The sequence below is a fragment of the Phalacrocorax aristotelis genome, chromosome 1 (genome assembly GCF_949628215.1).
Source record: "Phalacrocorax aristotelis chromosome 1, bGulAri2.1, whole genome shotgun sequence".
NCBI lineage: Eukaryota > Metazoa > Chordata > Aves > Suliformes > Phalacrocoracidae > Phalacrocorax > Phalacrocorax aristotelis.
In genome coordinates, this window is record NC_134276.1 from 9,143,606 (window position 1) to 9,170,219 (window position 26,614).

At 38.9% G+C, this 26,614-nt stretch overlaps 1 protein-coding gene across 2 annotated transcripts in view; it reads left to right on the forward strand.

Moving 5' to 3' along the window:
- Nucleotides 1-26,614, forward strand: part of TMEM135 (transmembrane protein 135) — a 188,237-nt gene that overhangs the window by 146,609 nt on the left and 15,014 nt on the right. For both annotated transcript variants that reach the window (XM_075080884.1, XM_075080891.1), the window contains 3 exons: nt 17,851-17,892; nt 19,905-20,051; nt 22,197-22,266. In XM_075080884.1, the coding sequence (XP_074936985.1) occupies nt 17,851-17,892; nt 19,905-20,051; nt 22,197-22,266 (259 nt within the window). The remainder of the gene's footprint in view (nt 1-17,850; nt 17,893-19,904; nt 20,052-22,196; nt 22,267-26,614) is intronic.

The following is a 26,614-nucleotide window of genomic DNA, read 5'->3' on the forward strand; positions in this document are numbered from 1 at the left end:
TAACCGTGATGCGCGACGATGTGCTGGCAAGTTAGGTAAATAGCAATAAAATACTATCTGTATGCAGATGCTCAAACTGTAAGTTGTACAGGACATGAAAACATCCAGCTGACTCAGGATGGCAAGTGAATTCAAGAACTGACAAACCCTCTTATAAAAAAAGTTCAATCAGTAACACACAGAAAATGCTATACTATTTTTTATGTCATTGATGAATAAAAAATTATTTTTCTGGTTGAAATTCAACCCAATATTGAAACCACACCTAAGGTCATCTTCACCTCTTAAACCCTGTTTCTAATCAGGGGCTATGAAAGGAGTCTATAGAAGCAGAATCCAGGGCAGGAAAAACACAGAGCCCTCCTCTTGGCTGTTTTCTATGATGAGGTGTGATTTTAAAAAAAATATAATTCAGTTTTATTTAAATGTAAGAAAAAAATTCTGTGGATATGGTTAGTGGTGGGAGGTATCATATATTGAACTCACAAAGTGAGTTCAGATTTTGATCATTGAATGAATAAATAATGGTATTTTGCATGGAAATGTCTGGTATCAGAACTTTTGACATACTTTGAAGTATCAGAGCAAAAAGTTAATTAACATTCTTAATCCTTAATTTAAATAAATTTGGAGCATCATTTTAGTATCAATTTCAAAGTTAAGTTACTGTTTGCAACCATGCAAATTCCATATTGAAAGGACAATAGAAAAACCTTGTGTACAAACCTCAAAAACCAGGCTGGCCAACGCTAATGTCCAGTGGGAGAACTGGAATCCTCCAGGAGCGCAGCATAGTTCTGAGAGAAGATAAAAGGTGCCTTTTCTCTATTGTCTGTCTCTACAGCTTCACTGTACAAAACACCAGCGACTCCGGAGTGCGTATGCACACTTCTCCTCGCAGTTTCTTAACACGTGGAAACCCATCCTGGCCAGCCAGTGAGTTTAATGCAGAGGTGCGGGGTTACTCAGTCGCCGTCTTTGACACCGACATTACAGAGCCCCTTGCATCTTGATGAGCCTTCCACGTGAGGAAAGGCGTTCTGCAACCCATGTTACTCATTGGCAAGGCATAGGAAGGTCTGGGGCATATTCTAGATAAAAGAAACTGATACAGTTTGATCAAGAGAGAGCTAAAATGCGTACGACCAAATCAAAATGCGGAGGAGGGCTCTGGGGAGCCTCTGTGATTTGACCACACAAATATTCTGAAGCTGCAAGGCATGTTCTGCTTTGGCAGCATTGTACTTAAAGGGTTAGTGAGCATAAGCATTGCTTGCCTGTGTCAGGAAGCCTCTTAACCCTGGAATATTTGCTCTGAGAATAGGAATACATAAAACTTCGGAGGATTGCCTTCCAGAGAAGATCTTCTAAATAGTGCAATTGTGTCCACATTATAAACGTGGAAACCCGCCCATGGAAACTTCTTCTGAAGCAGCTCAGAAAGCACTGAAGCTATTCATGGTGCAGAGTGCTTGTAGTGAACTTCCCAGTGATCCTCATATGCTAAACTTTCTTACGCATATTTTCTTCTGGGCATAGGGATGGAGCATGAATCTGAAAATGAGGAAAGAATTAATGAAATACTCTAGTAGCATTTGGCGTGAGTCAGTCCTTTCAAACTGTCAGTTGAGATACTTGTGCCTGTGCTGCAAGACAGGGCCCTTGAAGAGCACATGTCTATAGGGGGTTTAGAACTCACCATTAGTAGTAGGATTAGAAATACAGCTAAAAAGTACTCCCTGTGAAATCCAGAGCGCTGGTCTTCTGGACTGGAGGTGGGACTTTTTCCCCCCAGACTCAACTGTCTGCATTCCACGGGTCAATTTTTTGCCAGCACATCATGAAGCGCATTCATCACTGATTGCCATGTAATGCTGTTTTGCAAGATAACAGTGCAAATAGCTATGTATTTTGAAATATATTTATAAAGGAAATAATTACGCTTAAAATTCTGAACAAGTACATGAACACAAAAAAGAAAACATCCCAAATCCTTGGACTCCACCCTTTATCACAGATAAATCAACAATGTAAAGTTGTTTTTCTCTAGAACAAAAGTTTCACAGCTGTATTTAAAAGTGTGTTGATGAAAAGTGATTCATAAGGTGAAGTAATCATTTTTATACAGTGCATTTGGCAGATTTAGTCCAAATTACACCATAAAAGAAATATTATATTTGACAGCAATCTGTTAGTGATGTGAAACGTGAGGGTGAAACTGACCATCCGACGACTTATTTATGACTATGCTGCTCTCTGATGGTACCCTGGGTTTCATACCCAGTTGTGGTCAGTGTGTGTTTTTCCCATGTTTGTTGAAGATTTAAGCTTTGGATAAATTTCTAATGTCCTTCCACTGTGAAATAACTCACACTGGTTTGGTCTAAGCATAATTGGAGTCTGTTGTATCTAATTTGTCTACTACACAGAATTCATACCAGCTAAATATAAAAGTAATTAAACTTACAAAGTTTTGGGCTACCTTAAAGGTTTTTAAATTGCATCCATTTTGTCTATGGTATTTTCATTTCAAGAGGGCGTACGTAATTCACCAAACTACTGTGTATATAATGGTAGATGACTTAAAACTGTAACAAATAATTACAAGGATTTAATAGAATGGGCTAGACCTCTTTATCTCCCTTTGCATGAGTGACTCGGGAGCAAAAGGTTGTGACCTACAGGGTCAAGAATACTGTGTGGAGTGTTTGAGAGTAGTAGATTTATCAGACAATCCTATTCAGTCTCTGTTTTCCTATTGAAGCTCTCCTGATGCTCTGCAATTAGTAGACACCAGTTACCAGGGATGTTAATGTTCCTTCTGGGTTTTGTTTGTTTTGTTGCTTGTATAGAGAACTGATTAGGGCTTTTGAGTGCGGAATTCACTTGCAAGTGATTTATTTTGTATCTGTAGGATGGTTTCCAGCTGTTTGAGGATTACTTTTTTTTCCCTGGGAAATCTTAGTTTCAGATAGCAGCCAGAGTGGCAAACTTCGAGAAGTTACAGCCAGGTCTTCTTGATAAACATTTCATTGCGGAATGAGAGAATTTAATTTTTTACCTATCATGTGCTTTATTTCTTTATTATCTTTCTCGAAAATCAGTTCCAATCTTTGACTGTTTTTAGCATTAAATGAAATGTCGACAGCAGATTCATAAGAACCTACTGAGTAAAGTTAGAACTGAGGATGTTACCAAGTCTCCGTATTCTAGGAAACCCGTGGGATGTTTTACGAAAGAATGTGCCCTTGCTTAAGCTTCTCATTCAGAAATTAAACCCCTATTGATACATGGAAACAGACTCCTATTCATATGTTCCACATGATTTGTAGCATCCTAATCCTTGCCATGAATCCGTTCCTTATTCTCAGTATTGTAGACTGAAACACATCATTTCAAAACATGGCTTCTTCACATTTTTTTTTGAAAACGTCAGCTCTTGGTTGATTACAGTTCTAATCGTCTCTTTTAACAAGTGCCATGGGTTTCCTAAAGCTTCTCAAAGAGCAATTTATTTTTAGTTATTTAAAAACTTGTCTTCTGTGAGTATATATTTAAAATTTACCATGAATCTGCACATTCATACAATTACGTAATTTCATAACCCTTTAATTTCTTCCACTTCTATGAATATTTTTTTTTTTACCTTCAACTGTTAGTATCACTTGGGTGAAACATGTATAATACTATTCCTAGACAAACTTGTATGCCAGTAGCCAGTGGAAAGTAATGGCTAAAACTAACCTTCAGTCGGTAATCGGTAGGCTGAATGATCATGCAGACGGCACGTACTGCCTGGTTCGCATACTTAATAACAACTTGCCCAACTTAAGCATAATTTTGTTGACCAGTGGTTGTCATCCTAATGTAAAGCTTTTGCTGTAGTTACTTGCTGGATTACAAGTGAAATTTTGAAACCATAATAGTTTTTTCCACAGTTGGCTTCTGCCTGAGGTACATTTTGTAACTTTATTATAAACACTTGAAGTGGTATAGGTCCAAGAATTGCTATCTGCTATATGAAGTTTGTAATATTGTTTACATAACATTGATGAGTATATTAAAGCGGTAAAAAAACTGCCAAGAACATGCCACTAGAACTTGGATTAGTCTCCAACTAATTACTGCAAATTAAAAATTAAGCAGCCTTGTCTAATCTGCTTTCATGGCTTTGCAGCATCCAGAGCAGTCGGTGAGTCAGCATCAGGTGCAGTTAGAAAAAAGACATGTTTTGGCTTGGGGAGAGATAGATGGAGAAATGTAATCCCCTGAAGAAAACAATCCAAATGTCCTTGATATTATTATAAACTGAACTTTTTCACTGGAAAGCTGTCAGCGCTGAAGGAATAGGTCATGGTGCAAATACTTTGTCCACAGATTTTTCTTCCTTTCCTGCTAAAATGTGTAGTATTAGCAGGTCCAGTGTGCCTTTGCACGTTACACTCTTTCTTTAATTTGCTACATCTTGTTGTCTTTAATAGAACTAAAGGGATATATCACTGGAAATTCTTGATATTTCTTTGTTTATTTTTACTAATGCCTTGCATCTCAAAAGCAAGATAGGGACATAAAATCCTCCTGAAGCGCTCTGTACAAGAAAACTTGCAGCAAAAGGAGAAAAAGGGTACCTGCTTAGCCTGGATGATACAAGCACAGCCCACATCTTCACGCTCAGAGTCCTTGCTCTGTCAGTCACGGTTGACATTATTTCTTATTAAATGTTGATTTTGGAAAGCCTGGCACAAGCAAGTAGAACAGTTAATTCCTACGGGCTGAACATTTTTATCAAACAGAAGTAGTGGCAGGTGTGTTTTCTGGCCCTCCAACGGATGTCCCTCAGTTGTGTTTCACAACTAAAGCTCTTGTGTCACCTCTCCAGGTGTGTACTGTGGCCATATGGACTGACTTACCTGCTGTGCCTCTTCTGTTGGCCCACAACTGAGAGGCACTGGGCAACACCTATACTTTTTGTCATGAAGTTAAGCTCCAAAACTGACCTTTACGTTTGGATTACAAACACTCCCACACCTTCTGTTCCCAGGCCTGCTGGGATTGCAGCCACATGAAGGTTTGTTTGCCACACCATTTTTATTTGGATTCGTGTTTTCAGGGACAACAAAGTGTGTGAGGACAACACGATTTTATTTTAGGAGGACAATTGTTTACAATTGTGACTTCAACATTAGAAATTAAAGAAAATTCTAACAAGAAGCAGGTGAATTCAAAGTTAAAATCTTATTTTCTTGCTGTTATTTAGTATTTCTTTGAGGCTTTTCTCAGCAGGAGGAACCAAGGGTAGAACAGTGCCTTCAGAGTGAGGGTCCTCATTCACTGGACTGATACTCCTCTGATATTAGGGCAAAGAAACCTTCAGAACAGCTCTGGAGGATCTCCACTTTTCCTCCTCCCCCCCCAGTAAGGTTCTGTAGTTGGTTTAAACTTTGGATATTTGAGAACATGCAAGTTAAGCATCATCTAAACTTTTCTGTCTGTTAGTATAGAATAAAAGGATGTAACGATATCATAAGAGGTGGTTTAATTTTGCCTGTCCCTTAAGGAAGCATCACTTGCTCCATTCATGTCAAATACCTGACTACATTGTTCTTTTAAAATTTCCAGTAATGGAGAGTCCGTGACACCCCTAAACAATCTATTTCTATTCTTAGCCATTTTTATCACAAGAATTTTTGAGTGTCTAATCTGAGTATATCTTGATGCAACTTTGGTCTGTTACTTGTTCTGTCCACCACAAACACTGAAGAAAACAGGTTATTCCCTTCACTTTGTAGCAAACATAAGTAGCAAACACTTATCACACCCTCCCAGCTGCTTCTTTCCTTGTCTCCCTCTACCATTCTCACATCTTCTTTAGACTGAACAACCCCAGTTATTTCAGACTTTCCATACAAATAATTCTCATTGCTCTATTCTGGTTTCCCTGAAATAAGTCCACCTTGAAGTGTGATGCCTAAGACAATTTATTTCAGCTGATAAAGCTGATAAATGTGCTAAAGCAAGAGAATTAATTCAATGTTTTGCAGGTGGTAGCTGTTCTTCTACATCCCAGAGCACGTTTTGCTTTTTGACCCTCCATGGTTCTTACCCTATATTTGTGTAGCTGATTGTTTCTACACACCTGTAATGCACTCGATGAATAGCAGTCTATTTTTTCTGAGCCCGTCTCTTCCACTTGTAGCCCTTTTCTGCTTGGTATTACTTGCAGATATAACAGGCATACACTTTTTGCTCTGTCACTTCTCTCACTACTGAAATTATTGAGTAGCAGACATCCAGGAGAGGTCCTTGTGGGGTATCACTTAGTGCGTCCTTCCAGTTTGCCAGGAAGCCGTTGATAACTGCTCCATCACGGCTCTTGTCTACCAAGTTTTTTATTCATTCTAGATATCTTCCATTAGATTATGCTTCCCTGATTGTTTTTAAAAGAAAATGTCACGTGCTTCAGGGTCCGAAGCCTGAATCAAGTCAATAGTGTATGACACATGCTGCTTTTCATCTCCAGTCACAAAATGTTACCCAGTGTTAAAAGGGTTTTGTTGGGATTTTCTTTTTTATAAGTGTGTGTTGATTGTTAGACGTGTCCTCGTGATTGTCTTCCAGGTGCTTACAACGTCTGTTTATGTATGATGGTTTCTCACAGTGGGCACCTTCCTCCTTGGGAAGCCGGTTGAATTGCAGTTTTGTCTAATTCCTTCTTTCCCAGACAGTATGATACTTGTTGTTTAACTTTTTCTTTAGACAGTTATTTTTAGTAAACTGTCTAGTTATGTTAGCTTTTTCACTACTGCAGTCACATTGGTGTCTCATCACTAGTCCGTAACTGTCCTTCTCTAGAAATGAGATAAGTTGCTGCCAGGAAGATGAAGATTATGCTACATATTTAGTAGTTGACAAAAGCAGATGTGAACACATCACAAGTGTGCTATTAGTTATGCTGTTTACCTGTGCTTATCCTGAATTTAAGGGTGAATAGGATATTTTTTTCCCAAAATAGCAACAGTTAGGCCTTATCTATTATAAAAGACCAACTTTCTGTGATTTTTTCCAACGGCATGTTAATTTTGTGTGAGGTGGATCTTCGATGGAGACACATAAGTTCATTTCCATTGACCTGTTACGTTTTTGTGACACAGCAGTGCCATGCAGTGCTGGCCCCGTTTCCAGGATCAGCTTAATTATGGCTTTTCTTGGGAGGACCAACTCACCTGGGTATATTGAGACAGTGACAAATACAGGAGTGCTTCAGCTTGTGTTCTGAGCTAATTTGGTACGTAGCTCCATGTGAGGCTGCTTTGATCATGTGAATGTACCTTCAGAAGAGTTGCCTTCAAAAGGACTGGTTCCAGGGGGATTAGAGTAAGGATGTGTTTGGTAGCAAGACACCCCAGTGCAATACTCTTGTAGGACACCTGACAGCCTTCTTGATAATGATGAAGAGAAGATCCCCATCTTTGCTAGTAATAACTTCCCATAGAAACTGATCCCGTACTTAATACATTGCAAGAAATCAAGGAAAAGTTTGGAAGGAAAAGAAAATATTCTCATATTTATGTTTTTAATTGTATATACAACTCGGGAGCTTGTATGTATTTTTTGTTCCCTGTTGCTGGTGCACTAGCAACTACAAAGGTGCAGAGTTTGGTGATGGCTGTGCTTGATAGAGCGTAGAAGCTGTTGAAAATTAGAGGTTTTCTGACTAAAAGTTAGTCAAGTCATCAGATTTTCTGACATCATTTCTGTGAGACTTTGGTGGTATGTTTGCATGTGCCAATGATTTGGATTCAGACTTTGACTTGTAGTCCTAGAACAAGCTTTGGCTCTACCTTAGAGGTTTTGGCATGTCTACATTTAGGTCATGTTAGCCAGTATTTCTGGATGGCTTGTTTCTGTTTTGTCAGTGTCACTTTTTACCTTTCTAAATAAGTTTACATTTTTTTAATGTGTAAGTTCTGGCTTCCTAGTGTAGTGTCACGTGTTTCCTATCTCAGCTAGCTGAAGGTAATAGAAGTTTAAAATAGGTGAGAAATGGTGAGAGGAGCTAATGGTTCTTTATGATCCCACAAACCAAACTGGGGATAATGATACTCATCTTCATCTAATTTGTAAGCTATTTTAAATGTTTGTCATTCCCTATAATTTTTTTTTCAGAGGCAAACAAAGGCTCTGAACACAGCGCCATTTTCTTTCTCCACTTACATCATCTTATTCACGCTAAAGTGGGATTGCTTCTAGCTCCAGAAGTTGCATCAGGATAGCATATCATTATACTTCTGGATAACTCCTGGAAGGACAGGGCGTAGAATTGCATCATTTTTATGGATATTGATATATATGGGAGTTACTTATACCCAGATTCATACAGCCAAAACTTGTCTGTTGTGTTTCCTGGGGTCTTCTTGTGAATTCTTGAGGAGAATTTAGCATTTAAAACTTTCTTCTTTGCTACAATAAATTGGATGGAGGAGAAACAAGGTACAGTTTGAAGTCCAAAATCCCATTCCCAGTATCACACATCACTGGCAATGTCACTGCTGTGTAACCTGATCAGTAGACGTTAAATACTTGATTAATCACGTTTTAGGAAGAGGCACATCAGTTGTATGTAGATGCATATTTTGATGAAACATTCTATAGATGGGGAACCATGTAATTACATACATATGGCACTGAAGAACAACAAAATATAATTTGTATATATAGACTGGGTTAGAAAAGTAGCAGAAGTTTTCTAATGTTATTTTTCGGTGGTATAGGCACATTATATTGTGGTTTTGAAGTGGATATGTTCTCTCAGCCATCTGGTTTAATTTCTGTTCACTGCAAGAGAAGTACAATAAATGCTCATAATAAACCCCCTGTGATATACCTTACTTGCCCAGCTGGGAAAGTGAGGCTGATACTTCTTTGATTAATCTTAATTCTGAGGCTTTTTCTTTCTCCTATACATGAGGTAGCAAGTGTCCAGAGCTCTCTGTATGGATGAAATGTAATGGAAGTTTTGGGCAGTGTTTCCAGTCTCAAGGTTAGAAAAAAAACACCCCAACCTCAAAAAACCCACAGCAATGCCTTCCCCAGAAGTTCTTTACTTAGAAAAACATTGTGAGATGCCAACACATATGCATTGGACTATGGTTTCTGATTTCCTTGATTCTGTTCAATTCACTTGTTCATACTTTGCATCTCGGAGACGTTAGAAGTTACCCTGTGAAAAATTCATGAAGAAAGTTGGTAATTTCATGAAACCTGGTCAACCCAAGATCTGGGACACTCTGACAGAGACCAGGCATGGTGGCACTCCCACTGTAGTAATAGGAATTGGCAGCACTTTAATGCCGTCTCTGCATGGTAGCCGTAAATGCCACTTGTATATTTGCAGAGCAGAATAATTGTGGGAGGTTTTATTGATGTCCTAAACAATGATCTCAACAGTGGTTAACTTCCCAGCAATAATTTTTGGAAGGTTATTTTCAACAAGTCCCATGTTCTTTCACTAAGTTAAATTAGTTAGTTGCAGAAAGTATTTCATGTTACGTAATTTGAAAGGCTTTTTCTTCATAGTTTTTTTGGGGGGGTTGTTATACCTGGGAGATCACATGCGTTCTTCACATGGAATTTTTAAAAAGTTTTCTGTTGTAAAAAAAAAAAAAAAATCAAAATTGGAAGCATTACAGTATTTTTCAGAAGCCACATTTATGTGATTATTGGAATAAGAAAGGACCAAGGTAACTCTGCATGGTGCAGTCATCACAAAGAAATATTATATAGCCAGAAATAAAAGTTTATGTTTCAACAAATTTTGCGACACGGTCATTTAGCTTGAGTTAGCAAAAAAACTGATGCTGTCCTAATGCTTATGGCTTAATAACTGGTGGTAACAGCCTTGGTGATTTCTCCAGTGTTCTGCATTATAGACATTGAATAACATTTTTGAGTAACAGAGTGAAAATCTCCCTTCAAGTTATAATAATAACATCTCACTGATCTAAAAGGCATGTATCCCCTTCACTCTGTAACCTAACTTGGCAATGGCCTGTGCATAGTCAGAATTTCTTTAAAATCTTTTTATAGCTTTTCATTTCATTATAAGATTATTCTGATTATATATGTCACTTTTATTGAATGTCAGAAGTACAGGTAATATAATATAAAAATATAAATGGATCATCTCCTCATAATCACATTTTCCCAAATTAAAACAAGGCAAACAGCCAAACATTTCGCTCAAATCCAATTATGGCATCGTTTGGGGAAAGCAAAGATTGTATCCATTTCTCTTGAATACTTGAGTTAATCAGTCAATCTCTATAAGAGAGGTTTAGCTCACTGAAATTTTGAATGACCTGCAAATAGCATGAAGCGTATTGACAGAAAACAGCTCCAACAAGCTTAACTTCTTTTTTTATTCTTTTTTTTTTTTATTCTTTTTTTTCAATTGCAGACAGCCAGTAGAAAAAAGCTAGAGGAGAATTTTGCAGTAGATAAATTTAGCACGGGTCTCAGTGTGACAGAATTGCTGCAGATGCCACCATTATTTAACCTGAGCCAAACCCAGTATGAATTTAAGATCATTTGCTTTTCCATCTCAAAACAGCGCATCCCTTTGGTGACAGACAGTTCTCATTGTTCTAACAATGAAACAGCATCAGCACAACCTCGCCCACGGCAGTGGGTGTGGTTTTGTGGGGGCATCAAGGTACATGTCTGTGTATCCTAATGCCCCTAGGGGCAATTTGACTTCCTATTTTCATGCCTTCAGGGATTTTTTCACCATTTCCTATTTTTGTTCTGCGCCTGACTTGGAGAGAGTGTTTGGGCTTTGCTGTAGCAGAAGGTTACCATTTTTTGATAAAACACTTGTAAGAAAAAGGTTAAAATTGGGTAGTAGAAAAATGACATAGCTTTCCAAAATTCAACAAACAAGTTGAACTAAACAGATAAATCCTTAACTTCATTGTTTAGTCAGCTCTTTTAATTGATTTTGGCTTCTTCTATTAGCTGTGTGGGGCAGGGGCTTTGATGAAAGGTTTTGAGAAGGAATCGTGGCCATCTGAGTGCCTCAGTTGCTGCTCCGGAGCCCGCAGCACAGCATTGTTGCTTCACAAAGACATGGGAAGACTGTATCCAGCTAAAATAATAAAAAATTTTTTCTTTCCTGTCAAGATCTTTTGAGAGAAATTCCATTTACTCAAAAATGCACATTTCAGGAAGCACTAATCTCTGAAGAAGTGAGAGCGTTGTAAGTAGCAGGAAAATTAACTTCACTAGAAATCTGATTTCATATTTGGCAATAACACACAAAACTTGATTAGCAATCAGATGTGTTGATTGATAACAGCTTTGGTTTACAACTCTGATTATAGTATTGTAATTTAACTTCAGTATGAACAACTCTCTTTTCAATTGCAGTGTCACATCCTTGCTAGAATGGCAGAATTTTTATTAAAAAATATAACTGTGGATTCACACGAAAGCTTAATGGGACCATAGTTCACTGTTGGCTACATTGTCATCTACATTCACCCTTTCTTTCCAAGTATTGTAAATGATGCATTCAATTTAGGTCTGGAAAGAATAATGTACATCCTCTACTGTGCTTCTTTGACTCTTCTCCTTGAATGTTGTCCATACTCGCTCGCTCTTTTGTTCATTTGCTTTATATTAAAATATAGTTTTACAGTCGCTACATGTAACAGAAAAGATCATTTTATACTTCAGGCACAGCTGAAAGAAATGTCATTAGATACATTCTTTCACTTTTTATTTAAACACACAGAAGTTAAACTTATCAACCTCATTTGGAAACAGAAGCAATGAGACTTTTCAGTGCATTTTGATCCCAGCTGCATTGCACGTTTAATAGTTTGAAGTATAATTTTTATAAGAGTTTCTGCTACAACTCTTCTGACTTCAGTTATTTTTAATCTGATTTCTGACATGTCATCTGAAAGCTACATGTTGTCCCTCGGTACAAGATTAGATTTTTTTTGTTATCATTCCTCTTTATAATTTTTTTCATAGTCCTCGGTTGAATAGGTAAGACCTGTGAGTAAAGATGGAAAGAAAATAAATGTTTAATCCAGAAAAGGGGAAATTCAGAGGCAAGAGAATACAGGTGCAAATCCTTTTTTCCCTTAAATTCACCTCTGGATGTCCTCTGCACCAGTCACAAGTTGTGCCTCATGATCCTGTTGATCTTAGAGGAGGCAGCTCCAAGTGCGGTGGTGACATGATGCTCCCACATCATCTGGGAGAAGTTGGGATATAGAGACATAGCACTGGGGAAGGGTTTAGTTTTGATATTGGGGGAAATCTTAAAGTTAAGAGAAGCCAGTGCATAGAACAGATTATTTTTGCTCTCTGCATTTCCAGGTGCCTTGATATGATGATTGTTCAGTGTCTCTGAGATAAGCTTCTGTCGGGATGGATGGACAAAAATGCATGTCTATACAGGGGACCATAACTTAGTTAGCAATATGGATATTCTTTTTGGGTTATCTTTGAGAGATATGCAAGTTTTAGTGTCTTTAGTAAGATACAAGTAAAGGTGATTAGTTGAAATGGCCATAATTACAAAAGAAACAGCAAAAAAATCTTGTTGAATCTACCACGTTATAGCAACCTAGCCATCTGTGAAGGAACTTCCTGTGTTTCAATGTCCTCTGCTGCGTGTAGCTGTAGGTCTACAAAGGAAGCTCCTTTGTGTTTAGATGCTACTCAGCTGCCAGTAGTGGTTTTGATCCAAAGGAATTGCATCTAAATGCCTCTCTGCTTCCAAGGAGGGTGCTGCAATTTTAGATTTGATACACTTTATTTCTGATAGGAAAAATATATAAACAGAGTATTCTTTTTTTTAAGCTGGTGTGAAAGTTATGAGTAGTTCCTGAAGTCAGAAGGCTCTTGTATAACCATATCTACAAAGATTTTTAGGATCCAGTTTCCCACAGATTTATCTAAATGAGGACCAAAATGCCTTTCTGCAGCCTCATCATAAACCACACACAGCTCAATGGATTTAGGCATTAGGATTAGCACAATAATCACATTCTTCTTTGGCCACTGAGAAGGATCTAGATACTGTTCAGGTAGTTGGAAAGTTTACCACAACTAGGTAATGAAAAGTCACAATAGAATTTGTGGATGTCCGATCATAATTTTTAGAAATCATATTTCTCACTTAAAATTATGTGTTCTTCCACTGAGAAAAATACTAGTGGTACACATTACTGAACACCCCTTGGTTTCAGTTTCCTTTCTGTTATCAGACTTGACTGGGTTAGCTCTAATTTTATATCCAGAGATCTAAAATACTTCATTTTAAAGTAACTTTTTTTTCTACATAAGGTACATTAGTGAGCAAGATCTCACTGGTTTGGAATCGTTCTTGGTTCCCAGAGCCTTTTGGAAAACTAATATTTCCAAAATGTGATCTTATGGTACAGTCACCACATAAATGGTCTCAAACAAACTTAGAACTGAGCTTGAACAAATTCTTCCATTTCTCTGATTCAGACTGATTAAGCATGTGTTCCTGAGTCTTGAATTTCTTCATAATCCTGTTCTTCAATGGTGCTTATTTTGTACTTTCAATCTTGTATTCACAACTCACTTGATTATAACACGGTGGAAAGTGTCAGACCATGAGGAGGTATGGAGAGGTACTGAGGGAAATTTATTTGTTTTTGTTAAGAAAAAGAAACAAGCTTTTGAGAACAACATTTAGAGGAAAGATGGGGGGAAATACAGGAGTTTGACTTGCAGAAAGAAAGAGCAAAAGGGGAGATGGAAAAGGACGACGAGAAATAGATACAGAAGACACCTCAGAAAAATGACAGCTGCTGCTGTTGACTGTTAACACTGGGGAGAAGGTGGGGAATGAAAAAAAAAAAAAACAGGAGGAAGGTATAGTAACCTCTCTAAGTAGCTTAAAACAGAAAATGGATTATCCTCTAGAGTTCAGCACAGCTCACAAAGGAGTGTAGATAGCCTTTAATTCCTAATAGCAAGGAATGGAGCTGGTGTGTTCAGACACAGTCACGTTGAATCACTATGGTCCTCCCTTCTCCATAAAACAAGACACCTTAACTCAGAAACGTGGTCCCCCAGCCAATCTTTATGGGCCCATGCGCTGCAGTAATATGCCCACGCCATGTCCTGTGCTCGCAGGGTTTCCTTCCCACATGGCCATAATGAGAGCTCTGCATATAGGAGTTTCTAATTTACTCTTACCCTGAAGGATACCATAAGCAATACGGGGATGTTGTTAAACACGGCATATGTTGCTGTGAGCTGCTTTCTGCTTACCAGTTCCGTGGATGAAAAGTGACTTGTTTCCTCAGAAGGCTTCTTGTGCCGGGTATATCAATTGGTCACAGAGAAAATCTTTAGAAGAGTTATGACAAGACATACTAATAAAAAAATCCAAAACATAATTGCTGGCATCCAGGCTTACAGTTCAGTGTGAGAACTTCTTCCCACAGGCTGGAGGCAGAGTAGTGTAAACTCATGTACAGCACCTCTTTACATACACAAACATAAATAGAGTTAGTTCGTGTCTTGCTGGAAGTATAGTTAGTATCAAGCCTTGGCTCTGTTCCACTTCTGCTGTTTTCTTTATGAAAAAATAAATGTGTGTGGCCGTAAGTTAAATTTATGTTATAAATATGCACGATTAAAATCGACCCTATTTGCTCATGTGCCAAAATTGTCCCAGCAGGGGAATTTGGAGAACCCAAATTTATTGCTATGACTCCTTGATTCTTCTGCTCCTCTGGCCTCAACCGTGGCTCTGGCCAAAACCGAGCTGGAGTGGAGCAGAGCATTTCTGCTCTCTGGTCAGGTACACGGTGCCCAACAGGGACGGCTGTAGGAGTCGCTGGTGCCGCTGGCTTTGTACCAGGAACAAATTCCCCTCTGATGGGAAAATGTAAGCAGATTATGCACCCTTTAAATCATGGCTCGCTGGGCAAAAAATAGTGCCGCCCTCCTGCAGCTTGGGATTCGGTCCCTGGGATGCTCAGGGTGGTGAGAATGGTAGCAGCAGTGAGCTACGCCAAGTACCTCTAACAGTCATGTTGTCTCAGGCCTTCCAGGTTAAATAATACCCTAAAAATAAGCTTATAATACACTATTGAGATTTTTCCCGTCTCAGGGGTATCTGCAACGCCAGGCCCATGTAATGCATTTTACTGTGCTCATTTGCAGCTTGAATGGCTCGCGGGGGTCAGCAGCAGAGTGCAGACTTATTCACCCCTTGAGCAATGAAGCATTGAGTAAAAGTTATTATTACCAATTAGCGGTGGCATTATTATTTCCAATTAGTGGCTGGATGAAGCAAATCATTAGTCTTAGCTCAGTTATTAGCAGCCAGGTGCTCACGAAAGGGGCCATGTGCAGCCAGGGTTGGGCCTCAGCAGTCACCGTCAAGGCCGGTTGCTGATTTTGTGACATCTCCACGCTGTCCCTGCATGGGTTTTTGTTGTCACCCCAAAAAGAAGTGTCTCTGGAGTCAGCGTGGAGGGTTTTTTTTTGTTGCTGCCAGAGTTGTGTTCCTAGTGAGTGAATAAATAAGGTGATTTCAATCTCTAGATGAGTATTCTGAAGCCTTTAATATACGGAATTCATCATGTAAAGCCAAAAATTAGGTTTCCAGTTTTGTCGTTGGTTGCTGCTTCATTTGCAAGAGCAAAATTTCCATGCGAGAGAAGGGGAAGTTACAGGGCAAATTACTCTTGATCGAAAGTACTGTTTCTCTGGGACTACTTTTTTTGAACCCCCTTAATAAGCAATATTTCCACATACCCATTAGTTTTGCATAATGACTTTACACAAGACATTTTAGACAGCAAGCAGCATGAATTAAGTTCTATTTAAACACTTAAATTGCACTTTTATACTGTTATAATTAAAAGAATTAGGAAGTTAATGGGGAAAAACAGGATCGTATCATTACTTCCATATTGAACTATGTATTTAACTTTGGTGCATTTTGCAGGGGGATTCATAGCTGTAGCTCTATAACTATATAGAATAACTAATAAAATAAAAAAAATAAGACTTGCTAATAAATTCTAATACACCAAGTACTTATTGCATAGAATTATTTTTAATCAAGTAATTAGAATAGGCATTAGAAATCTTTTTCATGTTTCCTGGGGTAGTGAGGAGAGGGTGGGAGTGTTTTTTCCTTCAGTGATTCAGATGTTTTCTGATTTCGACTGACAATTTCTTTGAGGAGAGTTTGAAGCAAATGAGTTGTAGGATGGCATCAGTCAGGTCGGGTCAGTCTGAGCACTAGTTGGGTAGGGACATCTTGTGGTACAATAAAGGAATAATTGAACACTTGCAACTCAAAGTGCACTTGTGTTGAAGCAATTAAGGCAAAACCATTATGCTCATGCTGTAACTACTTTTCTGTTTCACTATTGTTTTAGAAACACTTATACACATGTTTACATTTCAGTTTGTGTATAATTTTAATTTACTGGGAAAGAAAAGTAGAAGCTATGGCCCTGTCTTTAGCTGGCAGCTTGCAGGCATAATGTGTTCAATGCCCTTAACTCAAAGGACGATTAACACGCAGTCAGTTGGAGGTTTAAAATCAAACTCATGATACAGGACCGTGGTTCTGTGGACAGAGCCGGTGTATGTAAACTCCGTCCATTTGGGCTCTGTTTGTAGTTCTGCCAGTGACTCGCTGTGATCTCCGGGCCAAGCTGATTTCATTTGCTTCAGTCCATCACTCACCAATGGTTTCAATCCATCTCTCTGTTGACCGTGCATGATGTCTTCTGGGAGGTGGTGTCACATGCTGTTGGGAAGGTTTGGGCACAGACTTGCCAGGGGCGTCTTGGTTTTTGCAGGCAGAAGCAAAGGATTATGTTCATCCACTCCTGCTTATGAAGCTTTTGCAACTTCCGTCCTGTCTTCGCTTAGGGTGGATGTGTTCTTGAAGTGGTAGTGTTGATAAGTTACTAGTTTGTGCTTTATGTATTGTGTCAGGAATGCATTTTTAACATTATGTATTCCCCATGCAGTCCTATAAAAAGGGGAAAAAAACCCAAGTATCTGCTCTTTGCTTTGCTACCAACATGACACTGGTGCTCTGAGAAGTCTTCGAGGAAGAATCTGTGGCAGCTGCAAGCTTCACCTCCTTTTTTCATTCCCTGGGCAGAAAAAGTTGATAACCTAAAACTTTCACAACGAATTACAGTCTTTACTGCGATCATTGTTCACACAAAGAACCCTGTAGTCTGTAAGGAAGGATGCATATATAAGCAAGCTCAGAATCAGAACAACTGCTATGTAATTAAAAAACTGGGACTTCCAGAGTAACAATTTTCGTAAAGTAACAAACTGCAGAGATCAGCAATGTGTGAAGCGGAACAGTGTGTCTTAGAGTCAGAATAACTATTCCCTGCAGCTCTTTGTGAGAGTGTGGGGTTTTTATTGAGTCCAACCCTTCTTTCTCTCCTTACAGTAACATCTATGTTTCATAAAACTCATCATTACTTTCTTCCATAAAGTAACAATTCTTTGACACGTGAAATCTTCCATTGTCACCCCAGTGATTCTGTCACCATCCTTTAAAAAATTTTCTGCTCTTGTTTTGGATAAAAGAGCAGCACTGGCATTTGTGTGCTGTACCCTTTCTTTCTGAGATGTCCCAAGGCCGTGGTGACAACTGTGAAGTTGGGGATAGTCAAAGAGTTGTTACAGATGTGCCGTTTTCTGTTAACGAGAAGCTGGTGTTCATCCACAGCCCTTCTATGTAATATTTAACCTGTGTACTACAAGCAGCCCATTATAACAAAAACTGTTGTTTTTATGTTTCAGGTGCAAAGATGGCTTGAAAGGGTTTACATATTCTGCACTAAAGTAAGTAAAGTTTCTCTCAGTACATAGATTAAAGTGAAGATTTTGGGGCAACATGCACAGTGGCAGCTGCATTGTATGAAAAGAGTTTTCTTAAGAAAAATCATCCTGTTGTAAAACTCCAACTTTTGGGGTATACAGCATATTTTGAAGAAGGCACAATATGCTGGCACAGAGGAATCTTTTCATATTTGGGGCCGTTATTGAAAGGAAATGCAGACATAGGTTGCATGTTTTAGAAGGAGTGTTAATCTTTTATCTTTCTGAAACTGGAATTCATGATTCATACAATCACAGAATCATTTATGTTGGAAAGATCTTTAAGATCCTTTAAGTTCAGCTGTTAACGTAGCACTGCCAAGTCCACCACTAAACCATAGCCCTAAGTACCACATCTACACGTCTTTTGAACACCTCCAGGGATGGGAACTCCACCACATCTCTGGGCAGCCTCTTCCAACGCTTAACAACCCATTCAGTTAAGACATTTTTCCTAATATCCAATCTAAACCTCCCCTGGCACAATTTGATGCTGTTTCCTCTTTTCCTATCGCTTGTTACTTGGGAGAAGAGACCAACGCCCACCTCGCTACAGCCTCCTTTCAGGTAGTTGTAGGGAGCGATAAGGTCTCCCCTCAGCCTCCTCTTCTCCAGGCTAAACAACCCCAGCTCCCTCAGCCACTCCTCATAAGACCTGCTCTCCAGACCCTTCACCAGCTCTGTTGCCCTTCTCTGGACACGCTCCAGCACCTCAATGTCTTTTTTATAGTGAGGGGCCCAAAACTGAACACAGCACTCAAGGTGCGGCTGCCCCAGTGCCGAGCACAGGGGCATCATCCCTGCCCTGCTCCTGCTGGCCACACTAGTTCTGACGCAAGAAGTTTGTTTGAGATATCCTCAATGTGCCACTGAACCTCGTGTCTGCCGAAGTGGTCCAGGCTTTCCTAGAATTTACTTCACAATGGGACCTTCTGGTATTATTCACTTATTTTTTTATAGTAATACAAAGTTCTCCGATCTTTTTGTCTTGTGTCAAAAGTATAAAGACCCATTATTCCTCTCTGTCCCTTACATACTCTGCTGCCTGTCGACCACTCAGGCAGTCCAGTGCATGGACAGCGTCAACTCACAGGTGAAGAAAGGAGCTGAAGTGAAGCAAGACAGACTGTTGTGGTAGTGGAAAATGTTTTATAGAGTTTGCAACTATGAAACAGCTGTGGAATTTGACATAACGTGCCAATAGTTAAATAATTCAGTCTATAGTCCAGAAATATGGGCATGAAACACTCCTGTGGCAACTGCAGAAACAGTGCTTTCTGAAATCACCAGTTCACAGTCACATACCGAATGACAAAGTTTTTATACCTTTATCACCCTCAGCAAGACTACCACAGTACAGTGTAATTTGGATTATAGTGCAAAGTGTTAGGAAACATCTTGCCATTATGACCTGCTTTGCCCTTGATACACAGTAATTCTACACCTAAGATGAACTGGTATATTGACAATATCAACTTCTGGGTGAAGAAAGAAGGCTGATGAAGAAGCCAAGGAAAACAAAGTTGATGCTTTTGGTGGGAGCAAAAACATTATGAAGATTTTACGAAATAGATATTTTACAAAAATATCATAGTAATCATCAACATCTATGTAATCCCCTTTTGCTGGAGATAATTGAGATATTTCATGTGCCTTTTCATTTTCTTATTTGATGTTCTTGCTTTGTATGAGAGACGGACTTCCCCAGTAATGTTTTTGTTCCTAGTTTAAAAAAATTCCTGGCAGCAAGTGTGACCTTTATCTGAAGTGTAAATATATGTCAGTGAATTGATCTTTTCAAAGAGATACAATGTTTGGCTGCTGTATAGAATGCATTTTCTTTTGCAGATCTGTGAGTAATAACTTTGAGCTTGTCTTAAAGACTTTAGAGACTTAAATTGGGCTTAATATATTTATTTGAGTTATTTATATAATTGTTGTTGTGCTCTGTTTTTTTGTTTTGGTTTTTTTTTCAGGTTCATTGTAGGGAAAGAAGAAATCCCCACTCATTCATTTTCACCTGAAGCAGCGTTTTCAAAAACAGATAGAAAGATAAAGCATTGTGAAAAAACATCGCAACCAATGACCATCCTGGCTCTAACAAAAAAACTCATGGACAAAATGTGAGTCAAAGAAAACAAAAGAAAAACAAAATGAATTGTTCTTACTTGACTCATTTTAATGGTTTATTACATCATATTTGACAGTGTTTTATAATTCTTTTGCTTTGCATTTAAGTGTTTTGCGTTTCATTTTTACTGGGTAGTCAGCAGTGACAAATGATGAACTCTAATGAAAGCAAAATTTAAGACCTGTGTGTCATAGAAATGACTTGCATCGTGCAGTTGGCTAATAAGGGAGAGTAAATTCAGTCAGGTCTGAGTGGCAGAGTGGCAGTTGCTTTTCCTGCAGTTTTCAGCAAAACCAGCTCATGGCATGGTTCTGCTGGTGCTAGTAGTGATGTTAAGGAGGGGAAATTTCACAGCAGCAGGCCTTACTTAGGTCACCTTAAGTGACCATAACATCATCTTCTTGGTGACCTACACCCCGTGTTGCATAAAGGAGAACAGCCTAAGAACAGGACTGGTAGCACCTGGCCTGCCTCCTCTGTCAGGAAATAGGAAATTGCGAAGCAAAAGGTGAGTCTAAAACTGTTTTGCACAAGGTCGGATCCAGACATCTGAAGCTCAGTAAGATAGATTCCCTCCCGGTCTAAAGGATCTAATTTATTGTCCTTTAGTATGTGCTTAAAGAAATTATATCAGATAGCTTTTCAGGTGGATATGTTCAGATGAACTACTTCGGCTGTGTTTGATTTGTCCGCTTTAGGCATGTTGGGTACAACGAAGAGTCACTCATTACAGGGAAGATGGATAGAAAATGTTCATACCACACCTATGAATCTTCACTTCCACTGACCTCTCCCGCTGCTGTTCTATGACCAGATCTTTTCCTGCTGAATTGCAGGAGAGAAACAAGTCTTCCAAATGCATTGTGTTCTCAAAGTAGCGGCTTATGTTACTTGCTCAGATAGTGAACAAAAACGAAGTGACCTACATGGCGATTTCCTGTGATTTGGTATGGTTTTTAATTGAAAAATATAAGGGAAGTCAGCAGTGGCTTCTCAGGCATGACTGTATTAGACAACAAAAGACCTACAAGGAGGACACAGCTCCAGCCATATGCAGGTTCTTTTAGCTAGATTCCTTACGCCTATTTTGTCTTAAATACCCCTTATTCAATTTGCATAGCTCTTCCGCGGTTCGTTAAATACAAGGATCGAGGGACTATGGGTGGAGAAGAGCGTTTTTTCTTTAACGTTTTAAACTCCCGACCCAGACATTCAGAAAACTTTCAATTTTTGGTCCTAATGCTCTCACAGGTTTCTCTTCCATATGGTTCTTTTCAGTATAATTGAGTCTAAATGCCTGTAACCTGATCACATTCTCATTACAATTTTTGCTACATAAACTGACCTCACAGATGATTTATGGCCATTAGATTTTATAGTACACGATTCAAAACTTCCAAGATGTTTGGCACAGTATATAAATTGTGTAATTTATTTTGCATTAAAACTTATATACTTGGCTATAGGGAGATATAATGTTCAGACCTGGTATGACATTACTTCTTTTAATTCTGCATAATGCAGAGCTAACAATTGTACAGTCCATGTGCCCCACCATCCCAAGCCAGTCTCTTTTAAATCTTCAAGGTCAAATTCTCAGTCCGAAGAAAGAGCTACATAAAAATCAACACAGTAGAAGAAATAGCCCAGAAGTTAAAGGCTTGTAGTTGAGAGAGGTCTCAAAGGGTATCTCTGTGCATTTGTATGTTCTGCATTACCCTCCAATGACCCTTATAATGGTATGGAAGATGTAAGGACACAGAAAACGGATGCTTGGTCAAATATCCTTCCAGAACCATGAAGCAGAGACAGACCAGGAAGGGTCACATCACTTCTCCCTGTTGACCACAGTGGAAGATTTTTCTTCGATTTTGTATGTAAAGTGTAGTATGGCAAGAGGTTGGATCCAAATAAGCATGCAGATACTTCTTGCTGTACAACTAAAGTATTGTTAGTTTTTATTGTCCTTTTATGGCATCATAAAAGTTCACAGTGCCCTTCAATGCGTAACGGGGAGAATGAGTGGTGGGAAAACAGCACTTCGTGTATTTTTAGGCATGAAAAATTTATGAAGTCTCCTGTCGATGATGCTGAAAACAGCTACGAGTTAATATGTGTTTCATTGTGCTTTTTGCAGGTGCAAACATGGCCCAAGGCATAGATGCTGTAAACACTATGGAGATAATTGCGTCTCATATTGTATTAAAGTAAGTGCAGAAAAAGTTAGATTGACAAACTCTGGCAAAGATGGGGTAAAAGTCTTTAGTTAGAAAAAGCATATACTTAGGAAGTGAGAAAGGAGCCTGTTACTCATTCTTCTTCCATTGAAAATGTGACAAGCCTGAAAACAGGTTTTCTCAATTTAGGACGGGGTGGTGGTGGGGTTAAAGTTCTGGTCTTTCACATTAGCTGGAGCGAGCGAATAACATAAAACGTGTGGGAAAATATGGACTAGCAAGCAAGGAACTATGTGATGCACTTCACGGCTGACCCCACTTGTGACTCCTCCCTAAATAAAGCACCTGGAATGTGCTGCTTCGGCAGGCGGTGCAGCCCCCGTGCACGTGCAGCTGCGCGGGTCTGGCACGCTGCTGCCGGGCGCTGGGCTCGTGCCTCCGTTCGTTTATTTTAAGGGCTCAGGGTAATGAGAGATTGGTCACAGTTGCTGCACCCAGGAAGAGCTGTATATGTCCGGTGGCATAATTCATCCTCCGTTATTAATGTGATCAGCGCATTTTTTTTTCAGAGGAGTACTGCGTAGAGATCTGTGTTGGCTGGCATTGGGTTGGCACAGGTGGTACCACCTGCTGTGCCTGTTTTAGGAGTTGGTAAGCCTCCAGAAGATCTCAATCACTTAATAATTCACCTGTTTTTATTTATGGAGCAGCAAAAACGGATTTGAGCAGCTTCAGATGCTTTTGATATATATTACTTTCAAAATTAATTTTTTTATATAGTTAATGTTATCTTAGAAGAGCTATGCTTAAATTTAGCATCAGAAGAGATCTAGCACAATATTTATTCGTGTATGTTTATTAACATGGTAATTTTGTGTCGTATTAACACTCTTTTTACACTGCAGTATATTAGCGTACCACTGTGTTACAGGGATATAAGTTGTGCTGGAGTTGATAGGATTTGAGATGGTGCTTAAGTGTTCTGCTAAACTACGATGGGAATATGCAGCAGAGCATTCACAAATAGCTCGGGATAGTTGTGTCACCTTTCTGTTGTAGGTACGATGTATATTTAACAGAACCCAGATTAAAATTACAATTTTGCAACCTCTCACCACTATCTCAGTGCAATTAATCTTTCATTCATGGGCCCTTTTCTTCAAGGCATAACATCTTTGGGGACACAGACTTTCCATTTGCTTTGTGCTTCTTCGGTGCCTTGCACAACAAGTTTGCCGTTCAGTGCCTCCTGGCCCGCCTTGTCTCCCATGCCCTGAGCGCTCACGTGTGGTCAGCATCCTCCGGGGAGCAAGCATTCCCTGTGCCTTCATTTGCAGAGTACTCTGTGTTTTCCCCATAGATATCAATGCCTGACCTTCAGAATCAATGTCCAATACTGCAGTGAACGTTATAATCAAAACAAAGATTAAAATGAATCAAAAGTGATTTTATGGGTTGACACACTGCATTTCCAGATCTCTGCTGATGGTAGTATCTCCTGGTGTGAATCTGTTTTCATGGGTGCCTTGCTGTAACTTCAGTCTCCTGCACTTTTGCATAAAGTGCTGTCTTTCATTACTTAGGCATATTTTACAGTACTTAGTTGCTAACTACTGTTAGCCCAGACTTGCTTCCTAAGCTTATTTATTAACCTCACAGAACATCCTTATGCGTTCTGAGCTGCATGCTCAGCAGTCAAATCTGTAAGTACCCTCATAACACTGTATTATTTTACAAGCACAGTTAGGCTTTCTGTTACAGTACTCGGAACTGATGCCTCTTCTCGGTGGAAAACTGTCATAATCTGCTGGAAGAATCATTGTGTGTGTGACATCATGAGTAAAGAGAGAGGTGATATGACCGTTATGGAATATAATGATCTTGAAATGCCTTTAAAATAGAAGAGTGACCAAGAAACAGGATTTAGTCTTGGTCAGTCACTCTAGTGGAATGACCCAAATCTGATTCCAGGTTGTGAGTTCCTCAGATTACAGTGGACCATCCCCACACTACTCTTTCTGTACCTTTTTGGGTGAGTAGGAAGATGCGTTAATGATGAAAAGAACAGGAAAACCAAAAAGGGGATATTCAGGAGTCTCTGTCCTCTTTAGTTGTTTATTCAGCATCATTTTGTTCACATTTCATATACTCTCGAAAGGGGATGAGGGGAGAAGAAAACCCAACTGATAATGGTGCTGAACTAAGTCTTGACCTGACTAAAAATAATAATTAAAAAAAGATACAATTTTATAAGGTCGTTCTCTCTTTAGAGAAACCCATTATGCATTTGAACTATACTTCATTCTTGTACCAGTCTTGCATAGTACAAATTATTCCTGACTACAATAATATAATCAGGAAAATATCACTGAAGTGGCAGCCAGCTCTTTGAATTTCAATGCCTTTTCTGTGACTTTTTTTTTAATTAAAACATGAGTGAAAAAATTTATTTTGATGTATTTGCATTTTTAAGGTCAAAAATTCTTAAAGCATTTTCAGTTCTCTCTATGGCTGCTCCTGGAGTCGATCAGTAATAACTGTCAGCTGACGTGCTTTGAGCATGTTTTTGTAATTCCACATCTGTAAAGGAGCTTTCAAATCTCATAATGATCTGATGAGCTGCTTATTGCCAAAATTTCCCCTCCATGCTATATTTTCCGTTACCCTTGAACGGCTCATTATCATATCTGTGCTTTAATTGTGATTGCATGCTCTTTTTCTCCTGCTTCACATTTAAATGCACAGTAAAATGACACAATCCATGAGAGCTTTTATGTAACATTTAGTAATGACATACCACCTGATCTCATAGACTTCCCTTCAAACTTTCAATACTTAAAATGCTTGGGTTTTGTAAATGTCTGAAAAGACCTACCAGAAGCAGTCAAACAATATTTCTCCTCTTTTGTTATTCCAGTTGCTTACAGTGAGGAGGCATCAGCCAGCAGTATTAGTCCAGTTGTCCATTTCTTCTGCTGGTGCTGCGGATGACACCAGATGACCCTCACAACTTACCTAATGACCAGGGTGACCAAAAAGAATATGAGATCATTATCTGATGATTGTAATCTCTGCATTCTGTGTCTTGAAGGAACATGGACACCCCAGAACAAATTTTAAATATCTTAAATAATTTATTTTAAATAATTTTTTTAACTAATTCCTAATATGTTGCAACAGGTTGACCGAGTTTTGGCGTGTTACTGAACTCTGTTTACGTGAGCACATGTCCTTTTCTGAATTTGAGTTACAGCCAATATCTTGACTGTATTATTAACTTTTCAAGAAATCTGGTTCTCAAAACAGGGGGAAAAAAAAAGGTTTATTCAAAGTATTTTGCAGATATGTAGTTCCACTGTGCTGCTAATTCTGGCTGATGTGAGTCCCAACTCAAAACCTCTGTGGAGAAATGGCTCTTAGCAGAGTTTTCTTCACTCACTTATGCTTATTATAGTGTCCTGTTTTCTACCTCCATTAGGTAGAAACTCTGCTTTTTTCTACCTCCATTATCATTTGAGGTCTTTTCATGCAAAAGTTAACATCATTGTGCATTGATGATGGGATATAATACTTTCTGTGACTCTGAAAAATACCTATAAGTGTGATATGGATTCACGTGGTTGATTTAATGAGCTAAATACAAAGATTTTGTGCACTATTTATTGCTGTTTGGTGCACAAACTAAGCCTCGGTCCTTCAGTTCAGCACTTCTAAGTAGGCTACTTGTAAAAGTAAAATCACGGATATATTTGACTGTTTCCAGTTGGAACGTGCTTCCTAATGCAGTGTTCCTCACCCCATCAGAGTAACCTTTCCTGCAGCTCGGTGAAAATGTCAAACACACCCTACTGTTGTTTGTTCTTTTGTTCTGGGCTTTGTTCGTAACTGCTGGTTTTAGGACATTCTTTTTGTGTAATGGTACCTGGTCATCTAATTTCTTTGGAAGACAAGGGCTACATACTTCATGCTAGGGTAACTCTTCATTTTAGGGGTGAATATACATTCATCTTAATTTTGACACTTTAACCACACAAACTTCACAGTGCATTTACATCTCTGCCTACCTCGCAGACCTTTCAGTAGGCGTTTTCATTACACGATCAGAAAACACTGGCTTGTTAAGCCGTTCAGTACGTACAATTTATGTACCTTTAAGAGTAGCAGACAAAGAAGTGGAAAATTTTCATTTGTAGCTACTGGATCATTGGATGACACAAAATATTTTCTTCCACTTGATTCTCGTAAACCATGTCCTGAGTAGCAGGGAGAGTAATTGCTTCAGGAAGAGTTTATTACTGGATGTTTAACCACAATAAAATTTTATGAGCTTTATGATGCATTATAAATTTCTGTAGGAGACAAAAATGTTTTGAGTTTC